The 17,065-nt window shown below is 45.0% G+C and overlaps 1 protein-coding gene across 4 annotated transcripts in view; it reads left to right on the top strand.

The window, feature by feature from the left end:
• Positions 1-17,059, top strand: part of sdk2b (sidekick cell adhesion molecule 2b) — a 222,591-nt gene extending 205,532 nt beyond the window's left edge. The window contains exons 35-46 of one of the 4 annotated variants that reach the window (XM_031842958.1): positions 296-397; positions 615-730; positions 1,417-1,603; positions 2,674-2,811; positions 3,274-3,435; positions 3,516-3,641; positions 4,707-4,871; positions 5,022-5,162; positions 6,392-6,530; positions 10,472-10,601; positions 15,664-15,720; positions 16,257-17,059. In XM_031842958.1, the coding sequence (XP_031698818.1) occupies positions 296-397; positions 615-730; positions 1,417-1,603; positions 2,674-2,811; positions 3,274-3,435; positions 3,516-3,641; positions 4,707-4,871; positions 5,022-5,162; positions 6,392-6,530; positions 10,472-10,601; positions 15,664-15,720; positions 16,257-16,724 (1,931 nt within the window). In that variant the 3' untranslated portion in view covers positions 16,725-17,059. Of the gene's footprint in view, positions 1-295; positions 398-614; positions 731-1,416; positions 1,604-2,673; positions 2,812-3,225; positions 3,436-3,515; positions 3,642-4,706; positions 4,872-5,021; positions 5,163-6,391; positions 6,531-10,471; positions 10,602-15,663; positions 15,721-16,256 lie in introns of all 4 variants that reach the window. The other 3 variants (XM_031842956.1, XM_031842960.1, XM_031842959.1) reach the window with 3 other exon arrangements.
• The last annotated feature ends 6 nt before the right edge of the window (positions 17,060-17,065 follow it).

The raw sequence follows: 17,065 nt of genomic DNA, 5'->3' as shown, positions 1-17,065 counted from the left end.
TCTCCTGCACACTGGCAATTATTTACAGCAGAAGAATCTGTGTTCCGTTGCCAGTAGCAGTGTTGTGGGGACGAGTAGGACACCAGCGAGAGATTTTTATCCTTATTATTGCCTTCCAGAGTTTTACTAATTGTTTGAAGGACCTGGAGAGAGGTTGTGGGATGGGGTGGAAGGAATATTGGGTGTTCACAATTAAGAGTAAATAGAGATTAAACTGATAAAAAGTACAATTTTACAATTTGCCGTTCAATACAATTCCTAACTTTATATGCCTGGTTGTTTACTTCCATTGCAGAGCTAAGTAAACACAAGCGCTATGAGATACGCATGAGTGTATACAACGCTGTGGGCGAGGGGCCAACCAGTCCGCCTCAGGAGGTGTTTGTGGGAGAAGCAGGTGTGTACGCTTCCTGTCATTTCAGTCGACACAGTCTCACGGGCAAAGCTATTTTACCACTGCAAGTAGTAGTAGTTGTAGTTGCTTGTGCTGTAATGTTGCCTGTCTATGCAATGAGTAAAGTAGCAATACCATTAGCTAAACCAATCACTTATGATACAGAGAGAATGTCCTTGTCTTGTATAGTTTAGTTCATTTGTGTGATTGCCTTCAACAGTGCCTACAGCCCCACCCCAGAATGTGGCCATTCAGTCGGCAACAGCCACCCAGCTGGACGTGACATGGGACCCTCCTCCTGTGGATGCACAGAATGGAGACATCCAGGGCTACAAGGTCAGATTCACACTTCCATTTATTTATTCATGTTTTATTTGAGTTTTCAGAAAATGCTTACAACAACAAAAGACATTCAATTTTAACCCCCAAAAACGACAATAATAACTACATTTTAATGTAGTAATTTGTTCTCTTGTATCAGCCCGTAAATCATTCAGGGATCACTTATTGACTGATACCTGAATGATAGATGTTCTAGTGCTGCTAGTTTACCCAACTGGATGTACCACAGAGATGCTGTAGGTGCAGAGGAGGCTTCAGTGTTAAATCATCCAACACTGTGGGGTCAGATTCACACTTCGTATTCGTTCATATTGGACTCAGGAGGAAAACCTTTCATGGGTCTACTTCGCAATAAGGCAACACCGTTGTCTTCGGTTTTTATCTTTATATAAATATTCAAATGTGTGTTGTGGTTCACAAGAGACTACATCAATTTGATGGTAATCACCATTAAATGCACATCTTTTTTTCACATTTAGCTAACAGCGTTTTCCAGCGGGGCTTTCGATGAAAGGTTCAGTCTGTTGCTCAAGAAAACATTTACAGGGAATAAAATGAAACTGCTCTCCCCGAAGGGAGTTTGAAACGGGAGTGAGTTTTATAGAAGCAGAAGTGTCTATTCCCTGAACAGCATCTGCAGACGTGCATTAATAATCATTCGTGACTCTTATTCCATGTAGGTCTACTTTTGGGAATTCCAGCGTAAGAATGAGACGGAGCGGCTGCGGACTCTATTCATGCCCGAAGGCGGTGTGAAGCTGAAGAACCTGACTGGCTACACCACCTATATGATCAGTGTTGCCCCCTTCAATGCAGCGGGCGACGGGCCCCGCAGCCCACCGACGAGGGGGCGCACTCAGCAAGCGGGTAGGTCTTTTCACTTCAGCAAGGCTCCTGCAATCGAGCAATATAGAAAAACGAATGTTTCTGTAATGAATGATCAGGTGATGGAGAGTTACTGAGGGAAAGAAGACAAGCTGAAGACAAATGAGGCAACGGGACGACATGACTAAAGCGGATAAATTAGAATCACATGCAGCCATGTTCATTCATTTGTCATCTTTACGTGTTGGTGGTGCTGATGTTGAAGAGTGTTTTCTCAAAGTGGATGAGTCAAGTATGAGGAAAGAATTTGATGTGAAGATGATGCTAATCGTTGCTGTCAGCATGCCAAACGATGTTAGCGGAACCACACACTGAGCATAAGTTCCCAATCAGCAAATCCACTCTGGACTCATTTGCTGAATCTCCTGTTTTGGCTGAAAAGTAGACGGGAAGAAATTTTCTTTGAGCAAGCTTTCTCTCTACAGGCCACGCTATTTGTACACAGCATCGCTGCCAAACCGCCCCCATGCCCCTTTACCCATCCTTTTCTTTTTTTAAACCCCTGTGTAAAAGAAGCCATTTTTCACCATTTTGGTGCATTTCGATATTGTAACTAGGCCCAGTAAGAAGGAAGAAAAAGAGCATGTTCACAGCCTCTTGGTTTCTTTCCCTCTTGGGTCACTGTCGTGAGAGGAGGAAGCAGATGACAAGCTGGAAGGAGGGAGGAGGGAGGAGCACCGGGGAGATAGTTATCCCATCTTTTCAGAAGACAAAGGAGCTTTGTCTCTTGCAAGCGTCTCAACTTCTGCTTGACAAGTGGAAAGACAACGGGGCAAACTGTGTTTTCGAGCAGAGTGGTGTCACAGGCTCAGTCAGCTGTGATGCAGACTGGAGGCTGAGAATTTGTCATTGTGATTGTGAATAAGTTTGGCCTAGTTCAGATAGGTATGTCTAGCATTTTAACGAAAAGGTAGTGTTGACCAATTCAAGGCGGTTCAGCTGGTGAACAAGGACACAGACTCCCTGCAAAGTGATGCGAGGGTCCCGGGACAGATTAATTAATTTATACTTAATTTATTGACTCTTGTGTCTTTGACCTCTGAATGTTACAGCTCCCAGTGCTCCCAGCTTCATCCACTTCAGTGAGCTGACCACCACCTCGGTCAATGTGTCCTGGGGCGAGCCCACCTTCCCGAATGGCATAATCGAGGGCTTCCGTCTGGTCTACGAACCCTGCACACCGGTAGATGGTGAGCGCTCATTCTTACCGTTTTCACCTGCTCAAAGTGTCTGCTGGCTTCTGTTAAACCCGTATGCACACAACAAGATGTAATAGGATCATCAATAAACCTGTGTAGGATCTGACTTTTGTTTGAATCAATTTACCTCAGCCTGGTGAAAATCTTGTGGTGTGCATTTTTCTTGGGCTGTAAGCTGTAATCATCACCTTGACCTTAACAGCTTGTACATCATTGCAACCTTTTCTATATCTATATATATATATCTATTGTCATCGCAAATGATTTGTGTCTCCAGAGCTGAAATGTGAACCTATTTCCCACTACTAATTCCATGACTGTGTGCGTGTGTTTACCTGTGTTGAGTGTGCTCCCACGTTGCCTGGCCTGTGTAAGATCTGCTCTAAATGTGGTTTGTTTGTCTAGAGTCTTCAGTGGCCTGTGCCGAATGTCTTCACTCCCCCTCCCCCCCAGGCGTCAGTAAGACAGTGACAGTGGATGTGAAGGGGAGCGGCCCCCTCTGGCTGAAGCTCAAAGACCTGGCCGACGGCATCACCTACAACTTCCGCATCCGGGCCAAGACTTTCATCTACGGGCCCGAAGTGGAGGCCAACATCACCACCGGCCCGGGAGAAGGTAGCAGGCCGTGATGTTTGTTTGTGAAAATTGTCATGTTTTTAATTCTTTACTTCAACACCTAATTCTTTTTTTCTCAGGAGCCCCAGGACCCCCCGGAGAACCCTTTATCACGCGCTATGGTTCGGCCCTGACCATCCACTGGACCAGCGGGGACCCAGGACGTGCTCCCATCACGCGCTACGTGATCGAGGCCAGACCTTCAGGTGGGTGCCTCAGCTGCATCATGCCCCGGCCACACTACCTGCATGAGCAGTGCGGCTCAGAACAAGCTGGCCATTATAAAAGGAAAACTCTTATGTAGCCAGAAGGGCGTTGCTGTGTCCATACAGCGTTGCTGTATGGACACAGATGATCACCACTTCAGTCTTGGATTTGTTAACCTTGCCTTATTTTAGCCTCCTTGATACTTTGATTAAGGAAAGTGGAGTAAAGTGTCAACATCTGCTGCCCCGCAGTCTGTCTTACCGGTATTTTAATGGGTTATTGATCGTGGCGCTGCAGTTGAGACAATTGGCATCAGGTTTCAGTCGTGATTGACAGGCCCCGGCAGGGTTAAGGAGGTGATGGACGGTAGGGGACTCTCAGGGAGGGATGTGTTTCACTACTTTCGAGTGAAATATTGAAGGGGGTTGTTAGTCCTAGATTTGAAGGAGGATTAGCAACACTGGTGATGAGAATATATTGCGTAGATTGATGTCCAGCGGACGAGGAAGATGCTTAAAACTTCTTCACGCGACCCCCTTCCCCCTCTCATCGTCTCGTCTCCATATGCCAAGGGCCATAACTCTCTGCAGTATTGTATAACTTGATGACTCATGTTTGTCTTCAAATCTAATTACGTCAGCTTTTCTAAATTTAGCCGAAGTTTAGCAACGTGACAGGTGAACTCCGGTGCTTGTTTATGTCTGTGTGCCCCCATTAAAAGAGTCAAACTTACATTGATGCTTACAAGCAGCGACCTGTAATAAATGGTCTCTGGCTGGATTTCCAAAGCTAAGCACCGAACATTGCTTCATTTGAAATATGGCTGCACCTCTATTTATGATGTGCATTTGGTTGCAGTAAATTTTACGGGGGCCACTGGAATTGATGGATTGTGTAATATTTGCAGGAATTATGAATTACCCTGGTAGCTGCCAGCCAGACCGGAGCCTTATATCAAACAAAGCAACCGACCTGTTAACAAAGACATATTGACGTTGTTCAAATGCTTTACAAGTTTCATTTTCTCGTCAGACCCGTACTCACCCAAAATTGCAATTTTACAGATGAGGGTTTGTGGGATATCCTAATCAAGGACATCCCCAAAGAAGTAACATCCCACACATTCAACATGGATATCCTGAAGCAGGGGGTCAGTTATGACTTCAGGGTAATTGGAGTGAACGACTACGGCTACGGCTCCCCCAGTCTACCTTCTCCTTCTATATCTGGTGAGCTTTCATGTGTTTCTTGATAGTACATCTGAACTACAATAGTTTTGCAGACTAAATTGAATTCCCTAAGGTTAATCAGATCACAAAAATATATGGCAAGTAGTTTTTAATAACCATGAATTCCAATTTTCTGTGTTTTTTTTCCAGCCCAAAAAGTGGCGCCTTTCTACGAGGAGTGGTGGTTCCTGGTTGTGGTGGCTTTGGTGGGTCTCATCTTCATCCTGCTGCTGGTTTTCATCCTCATTATCAGGGGCCAGAGCAAGAAGTATGCCAAGAAGTCTGAATCAGGTAAGTGCACACAATTAAATGGAGATTTTCTACGTAGACGTACAGCTATTATAGAAGCCTTGTACCTTCTAGTGGCACAGACGGCCGAGAATCTGATGACTTGCACTTTTCTTTATAAAAGAGTCTCAATTCTTAAGGGTTTGTAATGATTTGTATTTTTTTCTGAGCAGTCAACATGAGGTCACTTTTCTGAGAGGGTTGTATTGTAAATTCGACTGATAAGCAGGATAATGAGAGGGACAGAAAAAAAAAGCAGGGAAGCAGGAGACGGGTGCATACTTGTCCATTCAGTGCAGCTCTGACATCAGCGGGTATTTCCCTCAGCTCAGCACTTCTGCCATCGCTGTTTAGCTGCCAGGCAGGGGAGGGGAGGGGGTCCCTGCGGGTCACTGCCCATCTTTCTGACTGACGGAGGAAAAACAAGAGGTTCCTTCTCACTCTAACACAAAGACGCTCTCAATGCCTCCATATTCCTCTCCAGGAATCTGGCTCAGGCCACAGGACCTACCCAGCACTCTTTTTTCTTCTTTTTTTTTTCTGTGTGTTTGCGTAACCACCAATTGACCTCCAGTAGCCCTGGAGTAACCATGGAGGTCCTGGCCTCGCTGTGGTCGCTCATAAGTCTTAGGACGACCGAAAGTGTTGTTAACCTGAAGCAACAGCGCCTACAGACATTAATCTAGCGTAGCGCAGCATGGCAGGTCTGTCACTCTCAGTTTATGGTGTTGGCGGTTTGATTAATCGTGAGGGACACTTGGGTGTCGATGCAAAATAGTTGTGTTATTGCCCATTCATCTGTGATGCACAGTGTTTACACAGAGAAGAACTCTCATCTATCACATGCCGGTGGGTTTTGTACATGCCTCTCCGTGAGTTCTTGAGAGTTTACTTGGAGTTGAAACTGGAAAGCAAAAACAAGCAAGGTTAGACTGGAAAGCAAAAACACGCAAGGTTAATGGCCCGGAACCTTTTTAAAGACAGTACATGGCATGTCATGTAATTTCCTTATGAATATTTATTTGCCCTCAAGGACTCGATACATCTCTACCAATCACTCATTCATTGTTTTTCTTCAGAAGGTTCATCTGTCCGTTGTTTTCGTTCCGGAACATTATTTAATGATTTCAGTCATCTTTCCTTATTCCTAATTTTGTTCACTCGCTCACCGTTCCATTCATCCTCCCGTACACTAACCTGTGGTCACACAGTGTCTCTGTACGTGTGTCCAGGTAACAACTCCAACTGTAACGCTCTGACCCACGGAGACCTGGTGAGCCTGGACGAAGGTCGTTTCCCCGCTCTGGAACTCAACAACCGAAGGCTGTCCGTGAAAAACTCATTCTGCCGGAAGAACGGCGTCTACACCAGGTCAGTGGTCCACGCAGCTCATGGACCAGAAAACATGAAGTGCAGAATATATTTAAACTACAGATCAAAATGAAATAACCATATGGTAAAATAATTGGGTTATCTGTGGAGACATTTTCAGCTCTGTAGGAAAAAAAAACACTCGCCTCCTGACAACTTGGACTCAAATCCACTCTTCCTGCTATCTAAAAGCAGCACATAAAAAGACTCCTCAGATTCCTTTTTAATGAGCTTCTGTATTTCTGTGAATCCCAGCTGCAGGACATGCAGCGTGCTGAGACCATGACCTTGTTAATAATATCACTCTGACTGACAAATGTGCTAAGTACTCTGCAGGGGCTGACTCAAGTCCAATTTTGGATCCAACTGTAGACTTGCATTAGATGATTAATACTTGTTAAGGTAGGAAGTAGACCTAGAGACGGCTGGAGTCCAGCTGTTTTGTGGCAGTATGTCAGAAGTGACTGTTCGTGTGGATGTCTTAGCTTTCTGTAGTGGTACTGAATGGGAGATGTGATTTGGGGGGGGGGGGGGGGGGGGGGGTGCCCTTTGATTTTTCACCGAAAAGAAATTAACCTTCTCCGTGTGTGCATATGTGCACGAGTCTGCATGTCCATCTTGTGAAAAAGAAGTGCATTGCTTTGTGTATGAGAGCGTGTGAGACATTGGTAAAGGTGTGTGTATCCGTACGCGTGGACGCGAGCTCGGCCTCGAGGGCAGATCAAAGCTGCTCCGGGTCTTTGAGGAGCTTCCAGGCAGCTTCCTATTATGTCTCTGGGCTTGAAGGGGGCGGCGGGGATTGAAAGAATGCACAGATGTACTTTCAGACTCGGCACTCTTTGAACTCAGCCCACAGCGGAGAAAACCTAAATTCCAACACCTGAGCCCCACCCCCCCCTCCCCCCGATTATAGATTAATGTCACATCTTGTTCCGGGGTCTCAGAATACCAAAGACAGGGTGAAGTCCCCTGCCTGATACCGGGATCAGAAATCAAACATTCCTAATCCCACTGTGTTCGTTCTGATTCAGAGCCGTGTCAGACAGCAAATGTCGTTCATGTTTGATTTTGGATACAGAGATCTTCTCTGTGTGGAGATCATTTGTCCAGAGTTTAACAAAAGGGCCGATATGCATGACAGTAAATTCAAGCACCATCACCGGTAAGTCAACGCAGTTCACTCTGAGTGACTCAATGTGCCTTTTTAGCACTGTTAGGAGTTCCAATCGAATGCTAAGAATAGTTACACATTAAATATTCCGCTTGGCATTGCTGATTCTGGTTAAAAATAGTCAATTTTTATGAGATGTAAGACATTAGCACTCCAGATCCACTATGACAGCACATAAACTCTACTTGGGCTCACTTACAGGAGTCCAAATGTGTCTCGGGGTTGAGGTTTCACTGCTGTTATGTTAAGAGGAATGGATTAACAGCATCATTAGCGAACGGCTTTGTATCCTTCTCTTAATAGTTTGAAATATACTTTGACGCACTGGTTGGGGGTTTAAAGAGGTCTTGGTGAAGTAATTCAGTGTAGATTAACATGGTTTTAAACACTGTTGAGTGACAAAGCTCTTGAACACTTCAGACATGTTAATGAGTCCCTACAGGCAATTGTAACATGAGGAGAGCCTGATAATGAGTGTAGACCAGAGGCAGATTTGATTCCCCCACCCCCTGTTCTCATTTCTTCCCCGGCGCACTGCTGACTGAATTTTGCTGCGGGAGGATTAAGTAGTGGACCCTTCTCTACTGATAAATAATTCACGCCACACTCAACAGTGTAAGGGAGTCAAGGAGAGCAGGTGAAAGTGGGCTGAGCTTACTCACTGTTTTTAAACAGGCAGTTTATCAGACTGTCCCAGTGGATCAAGAAAGTACATCCGTAACACAGGGAGGCCCAGTGAGCATTCACATTTTCACCTCAAGAAGGACAGGAGAGATATGCAAACATGTATATCAAACATGAATGTACATGAATATCTATATGCATGCAGTTGAAGACTGTCAATATTGAGTAGGATTATATAAAGGATTTGAATTGGCTCCACGAGCGCTTTGGGGTTCCCTTCACCTCCAAATTCTTGAAATGAAGAAATTATTTATCCCTCATTTAATAACACCAAATGAAATAAGTAAAATTCATTCCATTTTAACATTGTAAGTTGTTATCACAGACCCTGAGACACTTGTGTTCTGTTGAACATCCGCAAACATAGACAGAGATATGACACAAATTCACCGACCTGTATCGTGTTGTAGCTCATTACTGTACACATTTCACCGCACTCAAGTTCAGTGAATTAAAGTAACTCGTCGAGCTTAAGTGAATTACAGCTGGCTTTGTGATTTCCTTGTGGACTTTTTCCATTTTGTCCACGCTCAAAATACCACTTGAGAAAACTGCTGGAATGTAGCCACAACATTTTTGAAATGCTTTCAACATGTATTTATTTGGAAAAATGCTAATGTGGTTTCGGCTGCTGCAGCAGCTCCTTTGGCAGCGTCAGATGGCCGGCACTATGGCCTGGAAAGTCAACAGGAGTCAGCATGTCCCAGTAGTCTCAGCCAAACCAGCACCAATCAGCAGAAACAGATGGGTGTTTGTTTAGCAGGACGGGCGACAGTGGAAAGTACGGAGGAGTTTAGGCACCAAGAGTTTTCTTCTCCTCTCATATTTAATTAAAGAACCCCTGACTAGAGCGCACCATTTAAGGAAATGTTTTTCCAGCATTTCATATTTCTCTGCATTCATTTTTCCTCACTCCTTGTCTCTTTCAGCCTTTAGCTTCGCTCGGCACCTCTCCCCGACCCCCGTTCTTGCTTCACACTCCCTTCTTTGCTCAGTCCTATCACTTACACTCTTTAAACATACATCTGAATGACATATTTGATCGCCGCAGGATGCCGCTGACAGTCTAATCCGTGCAATCGTTCACGTGGGCTCGGATAACATTTGCCAGAGCAGAGCCTGAGGCTGCCATTTGTTTGAGGACCCCTTGAGCACCGCGAGAGTTCAGTTAATAATTTAGTCACAAGGGCCCAGCGGTTTGACGTTCCACAGTGAGGACTGGATCAGGGGGAATTATTCATTCCAGGAGAGACTGGATGAAGGGAGCCATCTCATGAGTGTCCCATGATTCTCATCAAGCTGCACTCCTACACACTCAGACAGACAGTGATACAAGTGCTTGCTGCAGTGTCTCAGACATTAGTGAGAATGAGGGAGGCCTAGAGTCATTGCATAGCTTTGCTTGTGTAGCTTTGACAGTGATTTAATAGGATTTCGGAATTCATTAAACGCCAAATTATCTTTTTAAAGGACAACAACATGGTTCTCATTTGCATAACTTTGGCCATCGTTTCTATTGGTTATGATAGCATTGTACTCACCAAAGTAATTTCTGAGATTGAGGAACATGGTAACATCCATACAACAAAGATGGGGCAAGGAATACAAGCGGTTAGCGGGTGTTCAGACCAAAATCCCAAACAGTTTAGCCGGGATATCTGAACTACTTATTTGAAGGTAAACCTGAAGGTGACCACACCAGAAAAAAAGCTGCATTGATCCCAAAATGCACAGGAGAACTGTGCGCATTAAGTCCGGTAGGTCAAAGCTGAACAAGGAAGTGAGTGTGCAAACTGCGATGGATTTACATCAGTAAAATGTGGTAAATAATTCTAACTTTTACTTTTGTTTTCCCTTCCAAGTACATTTGGATAAACTTTCTAATAGGTCTGATCTTCCAACTTCATGATTTCTGCCCCCTTTGTTATATCACTGCGTTCCCAGAAATCAGCAGTAAAAATGTAAAATGGAATTATCCTTTTGATTTTTAATTGATTTTAAATGGTTGTCATGAAATGCAAAAAAATAATGGAACAAAAAAGAACCAACTGAATCACTCTCACGGTCTGTCTTCGCCTCTGCCCAGGTCTCCTCCTCGGCCCAGTCCAGGCAGTCTTCACTATTCAGACGAGGACGTTAGCACAAAGTACAATGACCTGATCCCTGCGGAGAGCAGCAGTCTGACGGAAAAACCCTCCGAAATCTCAGACTCACAGGTGCAGTAGCCACTCTTGTTTGTTTAAACTACACCTCGTCTGGTCTGTGTATGTTAAACGTTCACCGTCCGTCTGCATTAAGTGTGTGTTTGTGACATGTTCGTACCCGTCTGTCTGTGTGCACATTGTCATCTCCTTGAATTCCTCACGAATTCAGTTGTTTTGCATTGCGGGCTGTACAGTGTTTCTGTTCATTCTGTCCACGTGGTGTCTTTTCTCCGTCATTCGCCTGAATGCCATTCGGCCCGCAGAGGTCATGAGATACAGCATAGTAATGCACAAGGAGAGATGAGAGATTAATGACTCCGCTCGCTGGCGGCCAAGCAGTTTTTCAGGCCAGGTAGTGGCCTGTGGAGAATGTCACTCTGCCAACACCCACCTGCGATCCAGGCCACTGCACTCAGCCACAGCACTCGTTATGTAAGCTAGTGACGTAGTGGTGGGAACCGCTCCACCAGCCAGGCAGCCGATCCAACTTTCCTACTGACGTGTTTTACTGCAAGTCAGGGTCAGAGTCAGTAAAACTCATCTCTGAGGAAAGCTGAAAATACTGTATTGGCTTTTCTTCTGTGGCAGAACCTAGCCTCATTAGCATTTTAGGTAGTCAGATATATTAGTTTTGAATCTCTTTTGAATTCCAAAGTGTTCTTGGCAGACACTGCCAGGACTGATAAATGAACAAGCACTGCTCGAGTGTCTAACTTGTGGCATTTGCTATGTGCTGAGCTAAACTGCTTTTGCCCAGTAAGTGAGTGCAATCGATAAATTCTGACTTCCTTTCTGTCTCTCCCGCCTATCTTTCCATCGATCAGTCTGCGTGCCTCCCTCATGTCTCTGATTTCCTGACTATTTCTATTTCATTTTGGGATTTTTTTTCTTTATTTTTACGTTGTTTTAAAGAACATCTGAACTGTTTCTTCCCCTATGTCTTATATGCACATATGTTGTTTCTGTTTTTTGTTTATGTCGCCTCCCTCCCCGGCTCTCTGTGGTTTGGGGGAACCATCTTGTGGTGTGCAGTCTGGTTTTGATCCTCGTCAGATGAAAGCTGCCGGGGAGGGGGTATTCCCCTGAATTCCCTTGCTTTCAGGCTTCCTTCAGTGTTCTCTCTTTTATCTACAAATTCTTTACTCTGGGCATTTCTCAAATTATCTTGGAACATCTCTCAGCTAGCTACGTGAATGCTATGTGAATTCCACAGCCAAAAATCTCTCCCCACCTGACTTTATCGGAACCTAAGTCCCATTTCCAGATCAAATGAAAATCTCCCGACAATGAATCGTTACGGACAGGACCTTTCGCAGCGCGATAACATCCCCCTCAAATGAAATAATTTCATCATTTCATCGCCTGTCTGACATATCTACCGTTCGCACTTGTGCATTGTCAAACACGGCCTTTATGCAGTAGCCGCCCCCTCAGCCTGCGATGGCGACGCCTGCCTGCTGCCACACTGTGCAGTCAAGGGGCTGACCCTGGCTTTGATGGGCTACACCACACAGAGCCCTGCCTGTTACCCTCAGGCTCGTCTGCCATGCCCCCTGACAGGCCACCATATCAGCACCCAATGGTGCTTCGGAAGAATCCAGGAATGCTCTTTGAAGTTTTATTGAGCGGATAACTCTGACCTATCGGTATGACATTGTGCTGTCTGTCCTCTTTAATCCCCGGGGGCTCCATCAGCAGGTATAAGTTGACTATTGTACTCATCCTCGAGAGGGGATATGAAGGAAGCTAACATTGACTTGGCAAGGCAACAAGGCCACCATTACTGCTCTGCCCCCCTGCAGGTAGTTCCCTATTGACTTTTTTTCCCTTTAGAGGCTCTCTCATCTCAAAGACACAGAGGCGAGGCTGCCTCTGTGTCTTTATGTGTCATTTAAGACCGAAACCAGTCAAAGACAGATGATCTCATCTCTGAGTCAGAGATGGATCGTCGATCATGCTCTCTCTGCAGAGTGGCGTTCCGTGGGAGAGAAATGCAAGTGTCTGCTTTCTGTTACATGCTTTCTCTCCCCTTCTTCCTATCTGCCTCTGTTTATCTCACTCTTTCTCCACCCTCCCATACCCTGTCTCTCCGGCTACGGTAGCTTCTTTTGTTTCGGCCGGGGCTCAACTGAGAGTGCGTTCTGAAATGTTTGGGTTGTCTCTAGTGACAACGCACCACTTTGTTTTGAGGCCAGTCTGAAGCATGATGTCATAACCCGGAGTAAAGGACAATTATGACCGCAAATATATTACATTTTATTTGTAATAATTTGAAAGCGTGTGTACATAACAGAGGGGTTGAGACAGAAATGGTGGATGAAAGGAGGAGTTTGTGAGAGGAAAACTAGCCCCATATAGTCCCTTAAACTTCAGACGGCTGACAAATTAAGAAAACAATTTGTAGGGAACTGCAACAAAAGCACATGCTTCCATTACTCTCACTAATGCCCAACAACATCTCAAATCCCTTGATCATAGTTGTTCTGAATGAAGCAACATACACTACAGAGGGGATTGGAGCTGCTAAGGAGGCCTATATCCCTGCCTTGATGATGAAAAAGTACAACTTTACTTTGATGCGGCAGGCATTTCAGTACACCAAAAACACATATTCCAATTGCTGTTTTTCCTCCACTCTAATCCTTTTCTTTTTCTACACAGAAATCGTCGCAAGCACACAAAAATGTATGTGCTGTGAATGTCTCTGGGCTTTTTAATCCCCCTTCGAGCCCCACATATACTGTCTTTGTCTGCGGGGACCCCTGTTGTGTTCACTTCATCAATGAGAGTGACATAGACAGCCCCCCCCCCCCCCCCCCTTTTCTCCCCCTCCTCATTGCAATAATCCATAACTAGAGGACAAAGGACTGACCCACGCTGTGGTACTGGGGTATACATGCATCCATTCTGGGGGGAGGGGTTGGGGGCCATGCTTGCCATAAGATTGTTGTTTCAGTCTCATGCCATTATATACAGTAAGCCATAGGAAAGGAAAGTTATCGACAAAGCACCTTTAACTTTTGGTTAATCACAAAATGCTTCGCGGGACATCTTTAGGCATGAATATAGATACAAAATAAGAATCACTGACATGACAGCATATGCCATTTTCAGTTGAACTCTGTCGAGACTGAGGTCAAAGTTCAGGGGGTAGATTGTGGGAACACCTGCTCTATTTGCCGACAATTTATCTACACCAAATAGTAATTTTGTCCAATATTTAATGAACATCCATTGTTGTGTTTCTTCTTCTCCCCCCCCCCCGTCCCACATTGTTTTCCCTTCACGATGTTAGCGATTGTAAACAGGAACACAGGGTAACTTTATTATGCTGGTGATAAAATAAACTACTGTCAAGAGGTTTCACCAGTTAATTGGATAGATGTCTTAATCGCTTTCTCTGCCTAATTTAACATCATAATGATGTAAAAATGTGTAATAATTGTCACTGGCAGGCTGGTATGTGTCTGTCTTCCACATTTCATTGCATACATAAGATGTTGGTTCCCTTGAGGCTGAGGTGCAACACTGCATTTCATCCCTTAAAGTCTCTTTCTTTCACAGCATTCAGCTCTAGTAATTAGCTCGTAATGAGTTAAAGTGAGAAGCTGTTTCGCAAGCCGTGCTGCCCCAGAGGCAAATTGGTTCCTCAATTGGATCCTTGAGTTATTTCTGTTAAAGACTGATTATGAACCAAAAGCAACAGGAGGACAGATTGCATTGGTTTATACTTCTACATAGAACATCACAAAAGTCAGAACAACTGTTGCGCACACTCCACAGTCAAGCAGCCAGGCAACCAACACTCTTTCCCACTAACTCACACACACACACACACACAACTGGAGTGGTGTTTCCTCTCTCAATGCAGAGTTAATTCTTTCAGAGTGAGGTAATACCACTTGAAGTGGCTCGGTATGTCTTGTTGGTCCACTGTGAATGGATCTTGTTGTTGTGTTGCTAAACACACTGGCGTGACTGGATTGCCTTTCAACACTAGTTGGCCTCAAGTGTTCACAACAAACACAAACACAGGCTCTAATGCATCTCAGACTTCTGCTCTACGTATTGAGAGGAACAGCAACATAAAAGAAAGTTAGAAAAAAGAGAAAAGAAATGATGATCATTGTTGAGAGTAAGTTGAGAGTCAATTTCTTTTGTTTAAACCCAAAGAAGATCAAAAAAGCAGGATATTTAATACAAGGCCTATTTGGACATTTAGAAACTCTTCTGACAGCTGAAAAAGAAAAGTCTTGTGAAGGGGTTCGCCGTAGGAGACATGAGCCATGTTGAGGCTGAGGGGTAATCTGAGCCTGCTGCCATATGCATCACGTATGTGCCGTGCAATATCCAGCAAAGAGAGCTGTGCTCCAGAGTGCATCCTTCGAGTGCGTGCCAACAGCCATGTTCCCGTATGAGAAGATTGAACATGATAATATGAGTGGTGAGAGATAAAGAACCTTGAGACAGTCACAGTTATCAGCACCATGTTCACGGTGTACTCTTCTGAAAAGAATAAGCCTCTTTGGGAAATTACCCGGTGACAACTTTGGCAGCGGCGGCTATGTCTTAGTGCTCTGTGGCCATGTGATTAATCACAGGCTAGCTAGCCAATTGGCAGCTTGCTTTCATGGCAATTAGTTGACCATAAGCAATCCCCACCGAGTGCTCAATGATCACATTGCTTTCTGTTTGACGCGTGGCATGTTACTTGACGTGAATACAATAGCGTCCCTAGCCCAGCCCGCAGCGAGGTGGAGGGTTGGTAGCGAGAATGTGCTCAGGTTTATTGTCATTTCTTTAGAGATGGCTTGGAGGGAATTCAAACTGACTGAAAGAATGAGGAAAATTAATTATACTTCCTAATTAACTAAATCACATCTATTTTCGAGAATGCACTGCACGACCTGTGTTTCTTTTTTATTTGTAGCTTGTCACACCATTCATCCAGAATGGCACAAAGGACCTATACATATGTATAACATATCTATGAGTATCATCGTCATGACTGGGCCATTTGAATCATTCTGTTATGGTGATGTACTGTAAAACCCATTGTTTTGTTCACCCATAGGAGGCGCTGGTGTTTTCATATGGGACAGGTGGCCTACATACACTTCCACTGCATTTGGTGAGGTTCCTGTGGCTGCCTGCTTTGAATGTTTGTAGCCTGATAGGTGACTGGTTCCTAGTGCTAGTCCTCATCAAATCCTCTCCCCCAGATTCCCATTACAGGTCTTATATGGTACACTGTGCTGAACAACACCAAAACCCCGTCTGCTGGCGTGGTGGGGACACAGAGATCTTAGATCCTGAACATACTGATTAACTCCAGAAGATAAAATTGACCTTTGCCATCTTGTGTTGATGGTCCGTTTACAATGCACGCTTCAGTAACAAGTCATCCCTCCGTCATCATGCTTTGACCATGTTTGGTGTCCATGTGTTCTTGTGCTGTGTTGTAAATGTAAGTGTGTATGCATGTGTGTGCTGTTTAGACGGGGGTGTTTGTGAATTGACGACTTTGCTCAAAATAATTCAATAACTTCATGTTCATTTACATTTGTAGCCTCAGCATCTCTAACTGCTCCACATGGAAACACTACAGAGTCACCCCATGCTAACTCCATATTTTAAAGTCTCCTCGTTATTGTCTTTCTTTCACAGGGCAGCGACAGTGAGTACGAGATGGACCCCAACCGACAGAAGACGCACTCCTTCGTCAACCACTACATAAGCGACCCCACTTACTACAACTCCTGGCGGCGCCAACAGAAAGGCATATCCCGGGCACAGGCCTACAGCTACACCGAGTCCGAGTCGGGCGACCCGGATCACTGTGCCCCGCCGCCACTGCCTCCTCTACCTCCACTGCCACCCCAGCTCAGTTCGCCTAGCCCCCTGCTCAGCTCGCCCAGCCCCCAGCCTCAGCAAGCCCAGGGCCAGCCTCAGGGCCCACCTCAGGGCCCACCTCAAAACCAAGGCAGCCTGTTTAGGCCCAAAGGTAGCCGGACTCCGACCCCCTCCCAACAGAGCTCCAACCCCCCCAGCCAGCACAGCACCCTCTACAGGCCCCCTAGCAGCCTAGCCCCTGGCTCGCGGGCCCCAATCGCTGGCTTCTCCTCCTTTGTGTGAAAAAGGCTGAAAAGGACATCAAAACTTCTGGAAATATCTACCCACCTTGTGTTAACGGAGAACACAGAAGCGCGCAGTTAACCCATTCAAGTCATTTACGGCTTTCCTGCTTTCTATTACTTTTCTTTTTTTTACGTGTTACTGTTCTTTAGTCTGCTGGATACATGCGGAACAACACTATGAGACTTTTTGGAACACTTTTTTATTGTTTAATGTGTGGAAGTGTGCCAGTGTAGATTTCTCCCACCAGTTGATAAAATCACTCTCTGCATCATCTTTTCGCTTTTTTGTTTTTGCTATTTGAACTATTTGCATGCATGACTTTGTCCTGCCTTTTTTTT

Source organism: Anarrhichthys ocellatus, unplaced genomic scaffold (genome assembly GCF_004355925.1).
Source record: "Anarrhichthys ocellatus isolate YVR2014 unplaced genomic scaffold, GSC_Weel_1.0 scaffold4, whole genome shotgun sequence".
NCBI classification, from domain to species: domain Eukaryota; kingdom Metazoa; phylum Chordata; class Actinopteri; order Perciformes; family Anarhichadidae; genus Anarrhichthys; species Anarrhichthys ocellatus.
Note: the sequence above shows the minus strand (reverse complement) of the source record. Positions and strands in the feature narration are given on the sequence as shown.